The sequence below is a fragment of the Motacilla alba genome, chromosome 7 (genome assembly GCF_015832195.1).
Source record: "Motacilla alba alba isolate MOTALB_02 chromosome 7, Motacilla_alba_V1.0_pri, whole genome shotgun sequence".
NCBI lineage: Eukaryota > Metazoa > Chordata > Aves > Passeriformes > Motacillidae > Motacilla > Motacilla alba.
In genome coordinates, this window is record NC_052022.1 from 12,414,881 (window position 1) to 12,438,998 (window position 24,118).

The 24,118-nt window shown below is 35.6% G+C and overlaps 1 protein-coding gene across 5 annotated transcripts in view; it reads right to left on the reverse strand.

Moving 5' to 3' along the window:
- PTPN4 (protein tyrosine phosphatase non-receptor type 4) overlaps window positions 1-24,118 on the reverse strand; it is a 108,436-nt gene that overhangs the window by 50,382 nt on the left and 33,936 nt on the right. For 4 of the 5 annotated variants that reach the window (XR_005257664.1, XM_038143634.1, XM_038143635.1 and 1 more), the window contains exons 2-10: window positions 18,624-18,778; window positions 12,090-12,197; window positions 9,294-9,336; window positions 9,119-9,197; window positions 5,392-5,436; window positions 5,094-5,146; window positions 2,965-3,085; window positions 1,804-1,891; window positions 965-1,053 (exon numbers count right to left, since the gene is read on the reverse strand). Coding sequence is in view for 4 of the 5 variants with exons in the window: in XM_038143634.1 (XP_037999562.1) it covers window positions 965-1,053; window positions 1,804-1,891; window positions 2,965-3,085; window positions 5,094-5,146; window positions 5,392-5,436; window positions 9,119-9,197; window positions 9,294-9,336; window positions 12,090-12,197; window positions 18,624-18,778 (781 nt within the window). In the remaining variant the exon portion in view is untranslated. The remainder of the gene's footprint in view (window positions 1-964; window positions 1,054-1,803; window positions 1,892-2,964; window positions 3,086-5,093; window positions 5,147-5,391; window positions 5,437-9,118; window positions 9,198-9,293; window positions 9,337-12,089; window positions 12,198-18,623; window positions 18,779-24,118) is intronic. The other variant, XM_038143636.1, reaches the window with a different exon arrangement.

The window sequence follows — 24,118 nt, forward strand, 5'->3', positions numbered from 1 at the left end:
AGCTTGGTAAACCACAAAATAGGTAACTTCCTACAATGAACCTTGAGACTAAGCTTAGCACAGAAAACCAGAATATCTCAGAAATTCACTGTGTTGCAGAAAAGATCAAGCACACATCAGCAGCAAACAAAAATGCAAAATCAGTAACAAATGAACAGCTCTGATCATTTCTCCTGAACAAACAGCTTTTGTGAACTGGTGAAGCCTGGTGAACTAATGTCTACTGTGATAATCTTATATGACTGACTTTACCCCCTCAGAATGCAGCTATAGCAACTCAGCAACACAAATAATAATGCTGTCAAAGTGGACTCCAAACCAGCAAAGGAAACCAAGGGAAGGTTACTTCTGCAGGAACTAAGAAAGGCATTTCCAGAAAGGTGACATAATTTCTATAAAGTACCACAGAGGTTATAGAGTACTTCTAAAGAATTTAGAGATTAGAAGTTTTTCTGCAGTAAATGCACCTTTTTGATCATATAATGAAAATGGTTATTTACAGATGGAGAGATGACAATATCCTAAATGCACCACCTCAGTCATTCACAAATACCATAACTACATTAAATTTCACGCCCACAGACCAATTAATTTAGAGGTCACAAAACAGGTAAGAGCAGTCAATCTCCAGGTTAATATTTTTCAATTCACCTGTCTCTTTAAAGACAGTAAGCTAGACCATCACACTGGCCATGGCAATATAGTTAATTAAATGTAAAGTATTAAATGTAAAGCTTACAAACTCCTGAAGAAAAAGGGTCTTGAAATTCGTTAGAGTTTCATTAGAGTTTCAAAGTTGTTTAACAGCACAGCATGCAGACCAGGACAAAATTCCATCACAAAATTCCCCATGGCACATAAGATAAATAATTCCAACACGATACAAAACAAAAGTTTCAGTCTTTTTAAGAGTGGTAAAAATATTTTGAAATAGCAAATAAAAACATTAAACAGCTGTCCTTACCACTGAAAGGTGTTAATTCGTATGCGGTTCTTAAAAATTAGTATTCCACCTGACATCACTCCAATCATTATTTCATTGTTACTCTGATCCTTTAAAAGAAAAGAGAAAATTACTTGAAGAACAGTATAAATATATTTTAAAACCTCATATATATTCATTCTCATCTGTCTCTAAATACACAAAATAATGTGGAAGGAAATGTGTTTTAATAAGACAAATAAAAAAATTAAATTATTCCCTCCTGTTTAGGACAAACCTGAATGTTTGCTCTGAGTTCCTTATAAGCTACCACAAAATTTTATTTTCTCAAGTTAGATCTTCTGTCTTTCACCAACTTTGATGAAATAAATATGAGAATATTCTGGTTTATTAAGAATAGCAGCACTAACAGACTGGCTTGGCATTTGCTACACTAAAAGCAACCAGCAACTTTCATTCTTACCTGAAAGGAAATTGCAATCTCAGAACACAGAGAGGAGAGATTCCAAAACAAACAATATTGTAAGCATATTTAAGTAGCACCTTTTTCTTGAAATATCTTTGCACTGTAATCAAGCACCTGCTATAGAACTCTCAATATGGCATTCAAGGCAACAAAGCTCAACCTGATTAACGCACAGATAACTAAGCACAAATATGAGCAAAGAAATACCCTCTCTAGAGTGAAACAGTGGATATTCAATCAGTAAATCCCAGTTAGGGACCTAACAGGATATTTTTTTCTTTTATTTTCTCTTGTAAGCAAAAGCCAGGAAGGCTCACAAAAAGAAAAGTGCATTTTCCCATAAATCTCAGAGGAATAAATTCTTACATTGCAACACTAGTTCATCCAAACTTACCCTTGCATAGTGCAATTCAACTCCATAAAGTTCTAAGGTACGTGCTGTATTGAGATAATTGAACTCTGCTTCTGCAGGAGACAACCCTCTGAAAGAAAGCAGCTAAATCAGAAATGTTCTAACACAACCTCCCACATCAGGCTCCCCAAGTGAGTGCAGACAGAAAATCTGCATTCATTTTACTACTTCTATCCCCACCCTGAAATTTGAATATCCTTTCTTATGATAAACAGACTGTAACCCAAAAATTTTAACAGATAAGTACTTATGTTTCCAAAAGAACAGAAGTCCTGACAAGAGCACTCAGCACATTTTATTCTAATGCACTTTATCATTGAAATGTTGAAATGGAGCCCTAGAATCTGGAAATTAGTTTTACAATCCTGTATTTGGCATTGGTAATTTAAAGTACCATCAACTCACTCAAATGTCTTTAACATAGCTAGGAGAATTTTCTAAGCCTTTATCTGAAATTTAAGGTAACATTCTGCAGTTTTGAAAGCAAAAATGATCTGATCAAGCAAATGTTTTATAAATATTGCTTACATTTTGTTAAATTTAACTAACAAAAGGCACTTAAGTTCTAAAATAGGAAGGAACCATCACTGGAAAGTACCACAATGTTACATACTGGAAAAAAAAAATATTTTCCATTGCTTCATTGCCTTTTCCTCTTTCTGAAAGGTCAGAGACTCGCAAGCAGGAAAGCGCAGATATTGAAGAAAAGGACTTTGTTACTTCTAAAGTAACTCTTTTACTGGTGAGAGCATCATGAAAACAAAGCACTTATGCTCAGAACATTCCCAAACACTGAAAGAAAATCTTAAAGAAAATATATCTGGCTAAGTTAATATCCATCATAATATGTGCAAATAGTGTTTTCAGAGAACCTTTAACTTAACATGTTTGTTATTTCACTAATTTAGATACTTATATTTTGTATAGACCATCAATGGTATTTATTATACAGGGATTTAATCTAGAAAAAGAAAAATCACATTATCTTAAAAGAAACAATCAAAACCAAACAAACAACCAAAAAACCCAACAACCCACCCACCCCAAAACCTTTAAGAAAAAATACTATTTTGTTTTATATAATAGCACAGCATCAGCAGTCAGGATTTGACAAAGTCAGTATCTTCTGATGTAAATCCTTACATGTGCTGCTGATGTAATTTTGCTATTTCTTTTTCAAAGTCTTGAGGCTGGCTAGGGATGAAAGAATATTCTGAGAGGTAGCCTGGCAAGTTTTCTGAATGGTTGTAGTCTCCCAGCTCGGCTAAAACATTAAAAAGAGAGGTTATTGTTTATCACTGATGTACTTGGCATTGTGCAATGCCCCCAAATTCACACGAGTTTGCTCCCACATAATTTATGATCCACAGCAAAGAAAAATAGAGAAGACATTTGGACTCCCATTTTCCCTTTTGAATAAACAGTCACACTCTCAGAGGATATCATCAAGATTATTTAGAGAGAGCTTTGATTATGCACTTATGAAGGGAGTTCATAAAGTGTTTAATTTATAACAGACAAATTAATCCATGAATGCTGTCATAACAGCTAGCACTAAGTAGGATATATATAGGATAGTATTCAATTTTCTCTAATTATTTTACTTTTGCTTGTTTTCATGTGATTACACAATTTTATTCTTTTAACACTACAACTGCTATTTCATCATGAAGAACTGCAAAATCCAGCTACTCATTCTGCATCAAAACACATTCAGAAGCATTAGAAAAATATTTTTTGCATATTCAATTGTATGTATGAAACAAAGTACACATACATACACCTATGTTGAGACTATTCTACTTGAAACTACTAAAAAGTGTTTACATAACTTGTAACACTTTCCTAAAATTATAAGAAATAGATTACAATCATATCTGTCAGAAAACAACATATAAACAACATTTGCTTAAATTCTTTGAGGCTTTCTAACCACAGTAGAAAAAAAATCCAGCTTTAAATATCTGCAACCCATGTAGCAGATCAACAGTGATAGATAAGAAACATAAAATGAAAAGAGGAGAGATAACAGTAATATATCATGATCTAGGGTCCTGGGCAGGCACAGCAGCACTGACAAGGCAGGTGAAGGCACTTACTGAGCAGGAGGATGAGGAAAGGAACGGAAGGTCACTTGCATCACCACAAACAGATCCTACTTTAAATAATTTAAAAGCTAGAAAATTGGACCAGGTATTGTAACAGAATGCACTCCTTGCCGAAATCCAAGAGTACAGGACTGAGATCTGCTATTTACATGTATTTATAAAGAATGCAGGAAATTTATTACTAGGCAGGTACAGGAATCATTAGATAGAGCTCTGCACGCTGACAAACTTAGTAGCAGCAGGATGTCACAGATAAATGTAAATACAATGCACTGTGCATATCCACCACTTCTACAATATTTCAAAAAAATCCTATATTGTGTTTTTCAAACCTTAGAATGCTACCAAGTTTTTGTAATTTCTGTTATCAAATACTTCATCTCTTCAAGACAAATCCCTATGACAGGACAGCATTTGCAGTACATTTTTCAGGCAGCTGAAGTATGGGAGTTTAAGAGAAACTTCTATTGACTCACCTACAAAAAGGTGACCACTGAGCAAAACCATGCATACAACATGACATTACCTTTACTATATATTTTTAATTAAAGTATTAACATGGACACTGTTTCTCTGATATGTACAAAGTATAGGAAGTACTAACGTGGATGTAAGTATCTTCAACAGTAGAAAAACACATGAATGTGAATGAATATATTGGGATTGCTTCATTTCAGCTTAAGAAGAAAAACTGAGTGAGGAAGAAAACTAAACCTCAGTTTTCAAGACTCATTGACTCACTGGGTGGCTTAAAATTGCCAAGATGGGTATTGAACTTTTTGACCAGATAAGACCAGAACTCCCTTTTCCACACCTATTTGGAGGTCCACTGTATAGTATGTTAAAAATGTTCTAGTGTCTTGAGAAATACTATTTAGTATCATTCTCAAGGCCACAATCCCATGCCTCAGAATGCACAGGAACAAAAGAGTATTGATTTGGGGTTTCCTAGCAGCGTGGCTTTAAGTATTTTTTCCATATCCAATTCAGCAAAACATGCTGGGGGAGGACAACCAATCAATGTCCTTAATCATGAGAAAATTAGCACCATGCCCACAAACACCACAGTATAATGCTATACAAAGTACATTCTTTAGAAACTGATCAATAAGACTTTTTATATATTTCAGTACTAACAAGTACACGAACACTAGTTATACTTACATTGAACAGCATAGGAAGCCAGAAGAGCAGCAGTATTATAAGGACAGGGCAATCTGTTTTGTTTTTAAAATGATAAATAAATAAAATTACATATTTCATATGACATTTGGCTATTTTGAAAACCCTAGTCTTTTATAGTCTATGGACAAATTTGACAGATAATTATTATAAACATTTCCATTTGCATAGACAGTGATTTATTCTTAAAATGTTTTTGTTTAGGCAGGCAAAATCTCTCATTATGAACTTTTCCTTGACCAGATTTGCAATTAATGCTTAACACAAGAAAATGTCTTACCTTCCAGTAACAATGTCCTGCTTAATTTGCAAAAAGTACTGGTACCTTATAGAGAAAAGCAAACAAAAAAACACTATAATTAAAAATAAAATTATTCCATAATTTTTGATCAATTTAATGCAATTTGCTTTCAATTAGTGTAAAACCAACACTTGACATTTTGCATGCTATTTCCTAAACTCTAATAGGAAAGAAATGAAACTTTGCTTGGTAAACTAATACTACAACTTGGCAAGTTAAATGACTTACAAGCTATGAAGTTATACTTTATATTTCACTAAAAGGCTACAAATTTCACATTTTTCCTGCTTTATACAGCAACCACAAGTTGCAGTTTGTGTCTGTCTATGGAGATACCCTTATAAAAATGACCTGTACTCTAGGTAGACAGAACTAATTTATTCTGAGTATTTGACACTGCTGTGTTTCCATTTATATTAATTATTCTTAGTATTTTGGAGTTACATTATTAATAAAAAAGTCGAGCACTCTATTATGTCAAACGCCTCTCAATAAATTCCCTTGAGCTTCTAAAGTTTTCCTTAAATTATGATGTGAAAAAGCCTGTTTTAAAAATTCATCTAGTTTTTTCATGCCCACTCTTTCAAGTCAGGAAGGAGACTGACACAACAAAAAGAGCAGCCAAACATTTTAAAACACAAACTACTTCCCACCAAACAGGGGCACCAGAAACATCATGACTTAAAAACTCCAACAAGCCAGAAAGTACAAACAAATTTCCCTCTAAATTACTTCCTTTGTTTCTCCAACAAACCCCAAATATTTTGTTAATGTCTCAGAATTAATATTTTGTTCGTTCAGTTTAGCTCCTTCATATTTCACTCAGAGGTTTTAGAAAATTTGACAAAAGTATAACTTTTACATCAACTGGTAAATCACATCTGCTACAAAGCTTCACTGAACTAGAGATTGCAGCGGGGTACCAAACAAGATTTATCAAGGTGGCAGGATGGTAGCTAAAGAATCAACTTTCAGAATAATAATCCTTGTAACAGAACAGAAAAGCTGCTGTAGAATTTGTCTCCACTGCCTTTTAAATTTATTTTTTAAAGTGTCACTGAGTGGCAAATTTAAGCATCATTCTTGCTTTCTTATAAATTTAAACCCTACATTACTACTATTATTATAATCACCTGGTTTCCTTTGTGTAGTTCTGATTCAAAAGCTGGGCTATACCCATTCATTACAAACACCGCTATTATATATCAAAAGCACTAAATATTAAGTATTTATTTCCCAACAACAACTTCAACTAAGAAATTAAAGCCAAAATATATCACTTTATTACATATAACATGACTTCTAACTATGTAGTCTTCAGAAAGTGGATTATCTACCACTTACAGTCTTACCCAAACATTTACAAATATTCGCAGATAAATCCAATTATTTACAAGCTATATAACAGTAGAAAGGTAAAACATTCCATGTTTGTAAGAATATGAGGGAAAACATTTGTGAACTGAGAAGCAAAGATTAGTCCATGTGCTCAACCCCTACAAAAACATCTAGAGATTCTTTAACTGACCAAAAAGGCAAAAAGCTTAGTTTAAAAGATATTAACCTCAAGAAGTTAAAATTTAGACATTCTCCAGACTTTAGAGATCCCAAATACTTCAAATACATCAAATGCATATTGAAACAAACAAACAAACAAAATAGATAAAGCTAATTTCTTTACTGATTAATAAATGCAATAAATTACAAGATAAACTTATATATTAAATGGATATGCTTCACATGCTTTTCTTGAGCATCTCTTCACAAAGATACAGCTGCACTTCCATTTTATTTGGATGTTTTTGGTATAAAGCTTTATTAGAAATATTTCATGGTACTTAAAGGACATCTTGATTAAGGAACACCAAGCAGAGTTCATCTTTGTCCACTGTTTTCAGTGAACAGTGAGGTTAATGGCTTGTTAGCCAGCCACCAGTTTGAACACTGAAGCCTCACATATTATTGAGCAAAATGGGAAATCAATAGAAGCTTGAGCAAAGCAGATCTGCAAAAGCCTGAACAACAGACTCCACGAAAACAAGAAAGGCAGCACTGCATGACCGTGTTTTCATCTTGCTTATACAGCTATAGCTAGAAAAGGGCAGGACAGAATTATTGCTAATGGAGTCAGCGTTACTAAGCAATTCTTCCTGCCACGAGGAGCACTAATGAAGCTTCATTCCCTCCCCAGACAAGTTCCTGGAGCGAAGCTCTCCAGCGCACACTGAGCTCCCGCTGACCTCTCCTGACCCGGGGCATTCAAACCTGCCTTGCTCACGTGAATGCACAGAGGGCTAACAAAACACTGAACCTTTCCCTGACAGCTCTTCATACTGCTTCATGTGTTGGGCCATTCCTCTGTTCTCATGGAATTTGTAAAAACTGAGCATTTTGGAACAGTCTCAGCTTCAGCCAGAATTGTCAGAAGTTTGCACTCTCTTTTCTCTCCCTTTTTTGAGTGGGAATACCGATTACGTGGAAGGACCCATATTTGTGACATGGCATCCTAACTTCACTCCAAAAAAGCCCATGGATAATATCTCTCTCTTTATAATAATTCCAAATACAAATGAGTTTTCTCAGGGGCAATTAGGCCTATTACCAAAAAAGGCAGAGCTGACCTAGATAGATAAACCATACATTATTTCCCATTTAAAAGAAAGCTGTGTTTATAGCTTTGTCTTTAGAGAATAGCACTTCTCCAGTTTGCTCCCTCGTTATGGTTTACTTCACACTGATCAACATTTATCCTTTTTTTCATCTCCTCAGGAATATTACATATTTTCCGTTAATTCAAAAAACATGTTTTTCATTATTCATTACTTTGATAGAGTAAATTGCCAAATTTTCCTAGAGTAAATATTTCAGTAAAACAAAGTCTCATGCAGAATCTCTGGGAGTAATTTTAGTGAATTCTGTCTGCATAGATATGTGCAGAATTTTGTCCAAAATATGACAAACTAAAGGTAACGATAAACAAATGTGGACTCAAATTGTCACAGTTTTGGTACTCAGGTTTCAAAAGCTATCCTCAATAATATTTTTGAATGGGGCTGACCTGTTTTCAGAATGGCTGACATCCAAAAATTTCAATCTGTCAATTCATGCCATTTTTGTAGAGGGCCAGAAGTAATTAAAAATATGGAAAATTTGAGGCATTTTTTCAGGGACTAATTGCAATTCACAAGCTTCTGATTTTGATTCACACTGAGCATTTTCTTCAACAGATTTCAACACACTGCTATCAAAATAAACTTACGTGATACAAACTACAACTAAAACCACAGAGAGATTAATTTTATTAATATTAAGTAGAAAATTGGGGAGGAAAACATGCAGGATGCTTGGCCATTTCTTAGTCGCAAAGGAGAACACTTGGAAGGATAGAATTCAATTTGTATTTATTGGTAAAGACTGCGATTAAGTTTTTCCTCTTTTCTCTATTTTCCCTTTCATGTTTCTACTTGGTAGCATTTGCTTCATGTAGTTACTTCACTTTGCACTTAAATTCATAAGTTTATTCACAGAGGCTTTTTATTATATTGATTTGGTGCAACTGCATAGTTCATATCTGTGATTATTAGACAAAACTTAGAAACTTATACATACAACAAGAATGAGTTACAAGAAAATCTCCATGTTATACCTTACAGAAATTAATGACTGTTCTAGAGAAGTATTTTATTGACAAAGCAATCAGACCTACCTTGTATATTCTTCTTGGAGCTTGTTTGGGTCACTTACAAAAAACTTAACTCTGAAGTTCAGACTGTGAGGAGATCCTCCTATGGTCAAGAAAAGTTATTTCTAATTAATCAGGGCACTCTGGAAAAATAGCATAATAACAATAGATGAATTGACGAAATACATACATTACTCACTTTTTAATTGTTTCCTGATAGGTTTGTTTGGATCCAACCACCTCTGGAAAGAGACAAATTGTAACACAAACTTCAGAGAAACAAAGTACAAATCACAGCCTTATACATCAAGAAACTGGTACTTTTTTATTATTTTTTACTTGGTCTTTTACCAAAATGCATCACTGGCATACACAGGCTTATTACTGATTCTGGAGACATCACTACCATCAACAACTGCTACTCCTCATCTTTGCCCAAGATTAACCTGTGTTGTCCAGATACCTGTTTTACAGCAGTAATTCCCCTTTGAGTTGCTTCCATGATTGTCACAGGAGCCTGAGAGAGGTCAGAACCCAACTATGCTGTATTTAACAACTGTCAGCTACTCTTTAAGAAGAACTACCTAAGTTAGTGAAGAGCTGTAAGCAGGCTGATTTACCCAACTCAGAAGTTAATTTGTTTAACGACTTCCAGTACTTCTGACTCTGGATTTTGCAAGTCTGCCACATTCAGGGAGTGATCCCACTGGCTCAAACTGTCAGCCTGTGTCAGCACTGCTACATCACTAACTGGATCTTGGAAGCCAGAGACTCAGCACTCAGCCTCCTGGATTAAGAACTACAGAATAATTTTACTGAACAGATCCAAATATTGATTGTTCCTGTAGGAGAACACTGCTGTGTACAAGCAAAGCTTTATAAAAATCAATATGGAAAATTTCAGCTAAAAGTACAGCTGCCTGGAATGTTCTGCATCAGCAACCCAGCAGTCTCTGTACACACCAACTCAGTCCAGGTAACTCCTAAGTCTATCTTTGGCATAAATACTGCTCAATTCCTCGAGTTGCCTTGCAAGGCAAGTCCACAAGGCTCAAGAAATCATTATATGGGCACAGCTCCTAAGCAGTGACAGACAGTTAACCCAGTACAGTGTGCAACTCCCTCACACTTATCACACGGCTTTTTATTTTTTTCAGGTGAGGGAGGGAGAAGGAAGCAAACACACAGGTACCTGAGCTACCTAACATGCACTATGGATCTGAAGGTAGGCCTGTGTCATTTTATTCATGAGGAATAACAAATAATGATGACTAGATCCACATGCTGTATCCTTGTAGTAGTTAACTCAAGAGGAAATAAAGAGACTGTTTGATACAGCCTCAAAAGTGTGACTATCTGAAAAAAAAGCCTCATACAGGATCAATTAATTTCTAAGACTAAATGTAAAAGAGCACTCTAGCCAGGGATATATATGTACTTTATATAAGAATCTTTCAAAACATGTTGACAGATAGGTTTTTTTTCATTTGATATTAATATAGAAAAACACAAGGGCTCTGCAATTCATGAGATCCATATCTAAACACAATTAGAGGTTTCACACTCAATTAGCAGAATCCCCTTCTCCTCATCATCTATATCTGCTGCTGTATTAACTATATCTTAGCAATATTCTGCTGTGCTATTTCACAAGTAACTAGAAAATTTGTCAACCCAATATGGTTTCCTTGTCCAAATGAACCAAGTGTAAAAGTAAATGTGTATCAAAACCTGAAATTATTCAAAGCAATGCATTCTTCAAGTTAGCATGACTAATATTGGTAATATTTCTTTTTAGCTCTGACACATTGTTTTCATGGCAACTAGACAGTGCTGAAGAGACAAAATATTTAGAAATTAAAAAATAAATCTAACCCTTAATCAGATCCTTGTATTACAGTGTTGTGCTCAGCTGCTTCCAGAGAGATAAACTAAAAGAGAGAGGGCTTAGAGGTCTAGCCTTTGGAAAGCCAGATAAATTTCTGAATGTCGAGTGAAATATTGAGCAATATTCAAATACTTCTTTTAAAAAGCCAAAAAATAATTCAGCCTTTTCTTCTGCTTGCCTATGTTTTTTAAGCCTAAAACAAAATTTAGAATAAAAATATTACAGAAACAGTCCATCAAAGTCTTAGCAGACCTGTCAACAAGTGAATGTGGTTGACTTTGGATGCACAAGTTGGAAAGTAAGTTTTGACCCCATCATTGTGCTGCACATATAATAAGAAAAAGTTTTTAGGTAAAAAACTGTCATATAAGGAATAATGTTTAGATAAAGTGCACTTTGCAAAACAATTACTGACCACTTGATACTTATAAAAGAAAATATCCAAGGAGTGCTCTTCAGGCAATCAAGACCCCAGTAGTACCACTGTAACTAATGCAGTGAATGTTACCTTTGCCTCTCTTGGTTTCTACTCATGATTTACAAAGTTTCAGTTGTGTAGAATTTCCTTTCAAATTAACCCATGAACTGTTGTAAATACCCATTTCCAAGGGAGTCCCTTCTCTGTTAAGGTGATGAGGTGACTGCCCTTGTAAGGTACTGGACTTTACCAAGCACTATTGAAAGATCTCCAGGTATCTGGGCTAGAAACAGAACTCCATACACGACAATCTAAAACCCGCTCGTTATTCTGTAAGTCCTAATGACAAATATGACCACAAAACAAATCTAAAGCAGATTTACTTTTTTTGACAATGATAATGCAATCTAGTAAACAGATCTAATAAAACAAGCAATATCCTTTTAAGATATTACTTCATAAGCACAGAACTCAATATTTTACTCCAAACCTGGGAGTATTAAAATGCAATTTTATCATAAATACAAGATGACAGAGACCCTCACAAATGACACCATTGGGGAAGATGGCACAATCTTGCAATGGCTTCTATTTACCTCTCTTTAAATAACACAAAGCACAGTGATGAACATGATTATGACTTTTAAAGACTGTACTTATAAAACAGAGTTTTATAAGGGATAACTTACAGGGTTATCAGTAGATTCATCAGCCAACTGTAAACCAAAGTAATCTCTCTCTGTCAAATCGAGATGCTTGAAGACTACGTCCAACAGAACTTGGCCATGATCATGTTTCTGCAGAGAAAAGATACAGATCTTTTCTTTAATCAATAAATACAAATAACTGGATGCACAGATTTCAGGCAGGTAGAGAACATATAAATTCTTTCAGATGTGCTCTAGCAGCACTTTTTGAAATATCACAAAGTGTATCCCAGCAGCACTATTTTTAAATGAGCTTCATCTCTTTTTGAAACATATGTAAGGAAATAATTTTTCTTTTCTGTCATTTTCTGACAGTAAGAACTTCTCACTTCTCAGCTAGCTACATGATTATTTCTGAAAGCCTTTCATTAGCCAAATTTGATATCTAAAAAGAGAACAGAAAAGGAAAAAAAAAAGGTCAGGAATTAATAAAGAACTCGGTGCAAACAAGGATCTTGTTTGGGTCACCGAATTAAAATGTACAGGTCTACACAAAATATCCTTCCTGATCTCAAAATCTATTCCTGACTTTACATGAACCAGCATCTTGAAAATGTTTCCAAAGTTTAATGGCAGAGACAGCTGAAACAGCCAAATACCTAACCAAGAAGTATCATTCACATACATTCTAAGATAGCACTACACTCTAAATTATTTAATTCAGAGTAACTGAGTAGCAGTAACACTTTTGTTCAGAGTCAAGTGAACAAAATTGATTTCTACTACAGGGACAAATGTTACCCACAAAATGATATAAAAAGAATTTGTAGTTGTTAGTACCTAGCAATTTTTTGCCTAACCTGGAAATTCTGCCAACATAGTAATTGAAACTCTGTGTGTCATTAAGACAGGACTCGATAAATACATTTGGTGAAATCTGAAGGGAATTTCCCAAAGAAGTTAAAAGTGTCATAGCATCTTGAAATACAAAAGACAAGCAAAATTCTGCAAGAACTGTCAAACAAGAAGAAATGTGAAAGAGATGACTGATACATTTCCCACTCAGATTTTCTACTTTTCTGTCACCAAGCAGAGAAGCTTTAATAATCTTCTACGGGCCAGGTATTATTGCAGCTACAGTGGATTTGATACATCTTGCTGTGTTTACTGTAGGCAGTAGGAATAATTTTAGAGTTTTAGAACAAAAAACCCTGCTCCCAAAGGACTCTGCTTTGCATAGAGATTACATAACAGTTTACCTTTACAGCTGTTGAAATGGAAGTATATAGCTAAAAGATCAAGATATGATTGCAAGAATTCCATTAATATCCATACAAGAGAAAAATCTACAAATCTGCCTTCAGATATCTGTTAACATCTAAGAGCACCCTAACAAAATTAACTTTTTTTGTTCCAATGAAATTATACTGAATTCAACTGAGGTTTAATGAACTGTTAGAGGCAGTTATTTGAGCTCAAAAACTCCAAGAAGCATGATAATTTATTTCATAATAACAAAAAAGTAGAGAATAACTATCCACAAATTATGTCTGAAGGTAATCTTACAAGGACAATCATACCCATAACTCTGCATGTATCTTTAAGTTGAAACTACATAAGGGATATATTTCAGGTCGCATATAAATTTGGCTAAATTGAAGTGATCTAAGTATTCCTGTATTAACTTGCAAAAGACCCTATTTTTTTTTTAAATGGTACAGAGAAGATGTCTTATCAAATGTAGGAGCACCATTGACAAGAAGTCCACTACTGAAAAATTTACTTTACAAATTACTAAAAACAAGCAAAGAAAAAAACAGATGTTAACACAATAAACGTACAACAGCATAAATGCATAAGGCATTTTTTATATACAATCCAAATATAGCCACTTTAATTTTTACTAAATTGGGAGTTTCTGTTATATTTTGAAATAAACCAATAATCAGTACAGTTTTTACAGCAAATAAAGCTAATTTTAAAATTACACAGCAACACTAATTGCCTCTTGGCATTTTTCCCACATAGATTTAAATAAGAACACAAATAAGAACTTATAACAGTGACTACCAGAAAATGGGAGATGTCTGGAACCAAGTTTAGTCTTGCAATTATCACAGCTGACATGCTACTTCCTCTAACAGCATGCAGATACCATCTCTGTAGCTTTTTTCCAATCTAATCCCGCCAATGTATACTATTTTTTAAAACCCTGAACAAATGTTTCCTAATGAAAAAGCTTAGAACTGGCTGATCAGTTTGAATTAAGAAACACAAAACATCATTCCACAACCACAAGGAAGGTATTTTTCCTGCAAATGAGCAGCAAATTTGGTAAGAGAAGACAGGCTTCAACATGAAGCATTTGTTTGGATCACGATGTTTTACTTAGTGCAAAATAAAGATAAGCATCTAGCAAAACCAGACCTTAGCTTAACCCATCTCTGATATTTATGTAATGGTGTTGCAGCTTGCCAAAGCAGGTTAAGGTCACAATTCTGCTTGTTGAGAAAGATCCAAAATACTTGTAATACTATCAGAACATTGAATAGCTGCTCAAAAATATAAGAAGTATGATAGCAAGTTTAAATATCTGGTATTTTTTAACAAAAAATCAAACCAAATAAATGTAGATGAGCACAATTAGAAACTTACTTTGTTGCTACATATTCAATTTAGACATTATTTCCTCATAAAACAAGAAATAATGAAAACATGTATGAAAAATGGGAACTATCTAAGACAAAACCACAGGAGTTAGACACAAAAATGTACATTTTTTCCTGAATTGAAGAATTAGAGGGCTACATGCATTTACTAGTCATTGCTGGAGGCAGAATGTCTCACAAATTTTGGCCTCTTAGGCCAAAATTGACATAGACACTAGACATCAATAACTGCATTTTATGAACTATTTCTCATCTAGTATCACTAGATATATACAGATTAATTTTTAATTGCAAAATGATTGCCACTTGTTCACAAACACCATGTGTGAAAATTTAGACAGACAGCTGCAGGTTTACACATTACACAGGTCTGATGCCTGCTTACCAACTCCCACCCTCTTCTCAGTCCCCATTACTGACACTCTGGTTTTGCTGCTGCCAACAGAACCGGCTGCACCCACAGCAAACACCACAAGATACTGCTGCCGTGTCAGCTCAAAAAAATTTGGATTTCTGATGCCAGAGGAAGGGGATGACAGGTTCTGGGCTTTCCTGGAGCAGGTCACAGCTCTGCTGCTTACACGTTTGTGGGAGGCTGCGCTGCTCCTTCACTGCTGGCAACACAAACCCTTTCCCTCGCAGCTCTCCCCACAATACCTGGGTTGATGCTCCAGGAGGTGCATTCCCCAACACTGCTCAACTGTCTCCTTTCCTTCTACAACTGATGCTACTCCTTTTAATTATTTTTTTTTTTTTTTGTGTCAAAGAAAAAAGGGCAAGTATCAAAGTAATGCTGAAGATTAAATTACTAAAAACATCTAAAACTACAGAGGGATGGTATGGGGGTTTTTTGTTTGGTTTGTTCTTTTCTTGTTTGGTTTGACTTATTTTACAGCTTTTTATATTTTGCTTCCATCAGAGTATAAATTTATTAGGTTTAATTTCTGGGATAGTAAAGGTTCCAAACTGAAACATTTGTCCATGAACATTAGCCTTTCTCACAGAACAACCCACCCCATCTACCTTGACATATTGGCTTTCAGGGAATATAAGTAAGCCAGCCTACATGGAAAAGATGTAATTTTGGGTATTTAAACAAGCAATTAAAACAAATTAAAGTAATTTGATCTCAAAGAAACAGTTTTACATTAATGCAAATCATCCTGATCATGTTGTTAACGCAAGGCAGCCTTCTTTCTTCCAGCTACATGTTCTACCGAAGTCTGCTTTTCAGGATGGAAGGAGGATTTCTTCATTCGGTAAGCAGAGCATTTTAGAGAGAGGGTTTGTACTCCTCAAACACAGGCACAGGTTAATTCCAACTGATTCTTCTGCCTGGAACCAGTGCAGCCTTTCTCTGGCTACAATCCACGGGGATTATCTGGTTTGATTTGTTATGCTTTCTACAAGGTAAGGCTGAGCACAAATGTGCCTTTTTTTCAGATCAGTCGAAAGGGCTGGTTGAATTGTGAACTTAGAACATCACACAAATTATCAAGAGACATTGTCTGTGATCAGCACTTTGCTGTTGGAGAAGAAATAGCATTTGAGTACATTTTTATTAACACACCACTGCATCCTCCAGATGATTTTTACCATCATTAGCATGCAGAATACCTATAGCAATCACCAGGAGAAAAAAAAAAGGTGCTAATTTATTTGATGTTATCTTTGTTCTTCCTATTTTGAAAACAAGTCCATAAATATTTATGGCTAAGTATAGCGTCAACCACAATAAAGTAAACTAAAGCTATAAAACCTGAGAACCTGTATGGCATGTAGACTACATTTGCTACGAATGAATACTTTATTACCCCCTATTTGTGAAAAAACAGATTGAGGCTAAGACATGAGATCAAGACGTTCAGCACCAAGGAACTTTTTATTCCCTAAACTCAGTTTGAATAGACAAACTTGCAGGCTGATCTGTATAAGCAGTAAAGCATGATCCGTGCAACTAAAATATTTAGTACACTAGGGAGGTGGTAAGAACATATTACATAATTTTTTCTTGGGAGAGACAGAACAGACATTTGAGGATTTATAGTTGGTGGTTCTACTTTTCTGAGAGGCACCAGTATCATCTAAAAATGTACAGCTCTTGAACACCTAGATCAGAAAGAAACATCTCCCATACCTATACTGCCCAACAATTATTTCTTATTCTTCCCTATTTTTAATTTCTTCATATGAAAAAAAACCCGCAAGACAGATACTTTATGGAGAACTCATGCACCTGAAAGCAAAGATGACAACATTCACAATTTCTTAAGCACTTCTAATGCTTTATATCCAACTACATTTTGCACATACTGCTTTTTGGCAAGCAGTATAGACCGGGAAACTGTTAGCAAGGATAAGAAGAGTTACAGAAAAAGGGAAAGATATAGAAAAAATTATCCCAGAAGGGAAAGGAGGCTTGATGTTAATAAATTAAAGTATTTTAAAATCTATCCCTCAGCTCCATCATCCAAAATTCCCACACTTCACTACTCAGATGTCCAGAAAAAATAAGTAATTTTTGAATGAACTACAAAAATGCCTCAAGAGAATATCCTAAACCCTTCCCTCTTGACTGACATACCTAAAACATATAACCACCAGATCTGCCTCTGAACCTTAAGCCTCTGGATGTTGGATCCTTGCAAGTTTTTGCCAGATAACAGATTTCACTTGTTATCAGCAGCTGCAGGTTCTAACCACTGATTACAGAACAGAAAAAGGCAATCCCTCTCACAAATCTTCCTTGAAATATTCAAATATATCAATATCCTTGCTGAACACTGGATATCAGAATTCAATATAATTACTGAGCATTCATTAGAACTTCTTCAAATGGTCTGAATTAGATTTGTCCACATAGATTTGACAATTGCTTCACTTGCTCCCTCACTTCCCATCTGAAGTCCCACAGCCTTATTTGATACTCCTACACTCCATTTGCTGAAGTTCAATTTCCTTCTGAAAAATTTTAATTATTGTGCCACCTGTTAACTTTCACCATCACATTATTCAACCTTTCCCTATATAAATCATCAATTCTAATACCACAGGAAAACCTACAGCTTCTTTCCTGTTGAGTTCTGGTTCTTCTCATACACAGATGACTTTAAATGCTTTAATGTTTTCTTGTGAGGTCCTTGCCTATTTTTCATGTTTTCTTTTTCCCCTCAGGAAGCTAAAAGAAAGGGCTGCACTTGTGTAACATATACAGAACATCATGAACATTTTTATTAGAAAATGGGACAAATAACCTATTTTAAATTCCAGGTTCATGGTAAAAGTTGTTGATTTTTTCCATTAACAGTTCTCAGTATTCAGCAACCAGTTTTCCGTTTTCCTTCTTGTCATTCTCATTAATGTAGTAGAAGGTGGTGAGCTTAAGTGAGGGAAATCTCAGAACAATAATAGCATCTGAGGAAAGCAAAGAGCAGGAAGATACTCTAAGATGGCAGCTGTGACCAAGCATAACCATACATTGGTGATTGAACACAGTCAGCTACACAACTATGGGAAGAGCTCCCACTCCACCTTACTCATGCTCAAAATACAAAAACCAGAATGCAGCAGAACAAAAGCTTCATTCAACTCAATAGCAAAACTGTCCTCCATTTCCACTGGACAACTTAAATCTATTAAGAGAATTACTAGAAATAAATTATGCTTTGTACACTGGATTTTGAAATGAAGATGTGTTAGTACGACAGAGGATGCCAGAATGACTAAGTTCCCAGTAACAGTGTGCTCGTGTACAAGCATGCCTGCCTGAACACAACTTCCCCTCTTATTCTCTACTTCACACTGTTTGAAAGCCAAACTCCAGCCACACAAACGCAGAAAAGGAAAGCAAGATTGGGATATAGATCTGCAGTAAGCTAGATATTGATTTGCAATAACCATTACTTACATTAACTCTGAAAGCTTGTACAGTGTTATCCAGGAGAAGAATGTTGCAGACCACCTCCGTATGCTGCCTGTCTCGTGCCAGCTCAGATGCTCGGACATTGTAGGTTCTGCCAGCAGGCAATCGGAAACGTGCGGTCATTACTGTCCACACAGGGTCTGCAGGCAAAACCAACAGAACATTTAAAAAGAGCCAAAAAATGCAAATGCAAGAATGCCTTGCTTCAAAGAAAAGTGAAAACATAGCAAGTCCATTATTTAAAAACTCCATTACAGACAAAGGAAAAGTGAATACTAAATTCACAGTAGCCAATAAGAAAGCAATGCCTTACATGTTACAACACAACCTTATACCAAAATACTCAGTCCTTCGCTTTCTGCCCATTGTCTACACCCTCTCTATTTTAAGGTTGTTTTGTGGGTTTGCTGCTTTCTCATTGGGTTTTTTGTTTGTTTTTAAAGATTCACAACAACATTTTCAATTCAAAAAGCATTTTAACTGCTAGGCATTATGGCTACCAGCTTCCTGATAATATATGCAATTAAGTAACTAATTTCAGTGCAAAACAGCAAAAAAAGCTTACATAAAAAGCTTTATGGAGAAAAAGAAAACAGCAAACAAACAAGACTTTGATGCATTATTCTGCAAGGCCTGTCCATTCACTGTAAAATCACAAAACATGAGAATGCACAGTGGTAACAAAAACATTAGCATTGTTTCTTCCCCTTTTTTTTAAATTACAACATGAAGTGTTTAATGTTTGTCAAACTACTGAATCTTCTGTCTATGTCAATTTGATTGGATTTACACATTTAGTTTGGGAGCGCAAACAATTCTCATCCTCTCAGCAAGCAACCATGACCATCACAAGCAACCATGACCATCACAAGCAACCATGACCATCACAAGTGTACACCCTGTGCTGAGAGCTGATAAATAAAATGCAAGAATTGACTTCCACTTTTCAAATCTAAGATTCTGGTGATTATCATCCAGCCCCAGCCCAGCAAATTCCTTATGTGCCCACCTGAAGCTATCAGCTCTATCCAATGATAGCAGCTACTTTCTCAAGTGCCTCACAGGATCAGGGCCTGTGATTCACTTAATTACACACTCAGCAAACTATTTCTACATCCTACATTCTACAAGGGCGTAAGCAAACAGAAAGTTTCATAACTTAAGCAGAGAATACATTGAGACATAAAATTAAAATACTCTAAGAGTAGCAAAAGAACACAGGTACATTCAAAACTGAATATAAAGTGATTGATTTTCCTGATCTTGCATAAGATTATGAAGCCTTCAAACACATCTACATATTAACTTCACATTTGTGGAGGGGGACAGGAGTATATGATGACACAAAAAAAAAAAAAAAGAGAATTTAGCAGAGGACAGCAAACATTCCAGCAGTGATTAGAGAGCTTGCATGGATCGTAAGAGGTATCTACGCTCCAATATACATAAATGAAGAGGGAGGGGTAAGAAATGAAAGATCAATCCCTCCTAAATAGTTGGTAACTTAGATACATAGGCTCTCATGGGAAAGTGGAAGACCAAGAACCAAGCTGCGACTTTGCGGTTCAATCATTTTGCCTGCAGACAACATCCAGAGCAACTGCCCTAAAAATCCCTGAGGTATTTTGCTTTTCTAGATCACATCTTCAGCTCTTTAAGTATGACCACACACCTGAGACATACAAAAATCTGCTTGATGATCATCCATCCTTGCAAAATGCTTGTTTTGACTTACTCAGCATTTTCAGATTAACAAGTACTTGCTTCCTCACCAGACAGCTTTTTTATTTTGGCTACTCAGTCACTGGCTTCAGAACTGAAATGCTGTATTCATATAGAACTACAGCAAGTTTATTTTTGTTTTGCTAAACCAACGTGACAAACTGAATGAAACAGACACCAGATAAAGCCACCAGCTGCTAAATTTATGATTATGTCTTAATGACAAATTTATGAAAAATTGCGTCACAAACATTAAAACTCTCAAGTAAACCCTAAAAACAAAGTCCATCTGACAGCTCCTCATGGAGAGGCTGCTTCTGCTATACCTTCTACAGACCTCAATGATAAAAAGCAGGAGAAAACATTTGAACACCAAAGAGGAATTGAACCTCCATACCAGTGATCCGAGCCACCCATGTAACATTTCACAAACAGTGTTTTGCCACACAGACACAATCTACAAGCCTTACTAGTCATAATGGCATAAAGGCTGGCATTATCAGTGCAGATACACAACTGATACCATCCTAAAATTTTGGCTGTAGCTATTTGCTGCTGAGCTGAAACTGAGAAGGTTTCAGGAAAGCACACAATTTGATTAAAACCAGTTTCTCCATACCACAGAAACAACCCTTTGATGGTGTAATATACAAGGATTTGAAAAAGTAACAAATGAACCAAGAAACAGTGAATGTCATCTTCAGAGTGCTTTTCCACAAATACAAACACTAGCGCACAAAGGACGTTCAGCTTTCAAATTTAAGTACTGCTGCCCTCACAAATGCATTTGGTAGTGAGCTAGGAGAGTCTACCTCAACAAAGCATAGTTTTACAGCAGAGGGGAAAAAAGGACTTGTTTAAAACTAGAAAACAATCTTAAAACCATCATGTTTTAAGAGAAGAAAAAGGTACGTCTCACCTTTTCTCCTGTTCTTTCCTCTATTTTTGTCATATTTGCTGATCAAGACAGGACCAGCAATATTTTCTCCGTCCTCATCACTGCCTTAAACTAGACAGAAAACTGGGTTTCAGACACAGCAACAAATCCGCAAGAGTGAGCAAAGAGAAAATCATCTCTTAGTGACCCTCAAAATCCTTTATCATCATGAAACCATTCACTCTGTCCCTTCAACAGACCCAACCTGCAGATCTATCAAGGTTCTTGCTGTAATACATATCATCTTTGCTCCAGCCAAACAAAAAAAATATTGCATAGTTACAGACAATGACTGGATTTTTCTCAGTGTACATAAATGAAATGACCAAATTCAAGAAAGAGGCACTGTATTATGAGTTTGCTATGGAAAGAGGAGCAGCTATATTGGGGCAGAACAACAGTTTGTGTAGCTTGCAGACTGGAAGAGCAATGCCTTCTCCACTCTCTTTAAGGAAGAAACAAACAAAGAGGACACACACACTTCTCATGCTGTTCCACAGTCTGGAGTTTAGCATCTTCCTGGTGTGAAGCTCATAGTTCCACCATGTTGGACATCAGTCATTCACTAATGTTTTCTTTATGGACTTAAGAAACTATGTTTTGTACTTTCAGATTATGCAAGGAAACATTATATTCTATGTCCCAGATAAAATACACAGTAGTTGGAACCACCATCTCATAGCAGACAAGTTTCTTGCATGAAACTAGGAGGCTTTTGCAACTACAGAACACAGTTTAACAAGTATAATGACTCAAATCTTGAAATGCACTTACAAAATGGAAATAAACAGCCATGAAACCAATAGAGAGGAAGGTGACAAGAACTGTCTTCTGCAAGCCACATTCGAAATTAATCTTTCCCTATATGTCAGCAAAGAAACTATGGAAGAATGTAGGGAATATGTTAAAACACCCTCACCATCACATGCATTTTCAGAAACACTCCTCCTTCTAAGACCTGCCAGGGTTATTACACGGAACTGCTTTGTGGCCAATCATGTGCACACCACCCATATTTAAACCTCTATCAGCACATGTACACTTAACAAAAAGGATGCAGTTGTTAAGCACAGATAGACCCTGCAATTACTGGTTTTACTGACATACTTGTTTTACAACATAATTGGCCCCAAACTGTATCCATATCATCTTTGCGACTTCTTTCTTTCAGAAATACATACGCCAAGAACACAGGGAGTATTATGTCTCCAAAACACGTAGTGCCATTCTTGCTATATATTTTGAAAACTTACTAATAGTGAGATGGCTATCTCTTGCTTATAAGGTTACGAATTACAGCTGATTTCCTAACAAACATTGATATATAAAATGAGAAAATCTGATAGAAATTCAGCTACATTCATAGCATACTTCTGCAACAAAAATATTCTAGCTAATGTTAGAATGGAACAGAGGACTGCCTTAAGCTCCAAAGTAAAATCTGAATCCCCAAAAGAAATAAGAGTAAAAACAAAAGCTGAGACTTAATCAAAATACCAGTTTGAGAATATCTGGTTTAAATAGCAGGTTAACTTAAGCAAGGTACTACTGTGTGTGCATATCCCTGTCATGGGCAGTGCCATGGGCAGTTAATGCTAAAATAATTTTATACATGCAAGTGGATTATTTGAACTGGACTTAATCTTCGCATATGATGAAGGTTTTCTGCTTATAATTTTTCAGCGTCTTCTGGTAAGCATGTAATACTTATGTGAATTAACAATCTAAAGAACATGCTGATACAGCAATTGGAGAAGGACAGAACTTGTGCAAAGTAATTCCACTTACCTCTCAGGTCTGTGGAGGGAGTAAGTTGTACATTTCCTGCCTGAGCTCAGGTTTCAAGTGGTGAAGCAATTCCAGGGAGTGTTCCCTATCAAAGGGCAGAACATTCCTGCAATACTGGCTTGGTTAGGGCACTAAGGAGCACACAGAAGCTTCACAAGTGAATTTTCGGCATCCTTTATTCTTTTATGTAAATGTATACAGTATAACGACAATTTGCTTGGGCTTACAATAAACTAACTGATTTTAAGGAGCTTAATAAATAAGCAGTTGGTTAAGCAGGTAATTAACTGAAATTTAATTTATCCAAGAGTACAGCCAATTTGCTGACTTGATGCAAACTTTCTTTAGAAGAACTCTTGATGTAATGTACAGAAAAACAACCACCTTAACGCATTACTATATGCACATGTGCATGCAAGGACATGAGAAATTTCATTTTTCATGGCTCATCTAAAGCAGCTAAAGAAGCTCATGCATTGCCAGATTTCCATTTGTTTAGGAGCTTGTATTTTAGCAACCCAGAAGGCACGGATTTGCACTGTGGCCCACCTGCTCATTTAGGTCCAACACAGTACATGAATTTCTTACAAGAAGTAGGAAAGTAGGTCAGACTCATAGAAGAAAGACCCACATCCTTATAACATGATGCAGCTTGAATATATTAAGTAAAATGCAGACCCCATCATTACTAAAATTATCCAGACAACTTGATTATTTTTATATTAAAAAAATCTTTTAAAAGTACAAAGACAATTATGAAGGTTTAAACAGAATACTACAACATATTGCAATTTAGACAAACACTGAGATACACCTAGAGCCCATCTTCATAGAGGCTTATTGAAAACACATTAGTGACACTACATTAAATGTTTCAATCCAAACTAGTTTGAAAATGCTAAACATTAGCTAGTTGTGCACTTTTCTGAGGGAATTCCACATTAAGTCCAAAGAAAAGGTTCTTGTCATGTTTTTTGTCTTTCAAAAATTTGTTTTGAAAGCTTTCAGCAATTCTGATGCAGTATACAGCTTC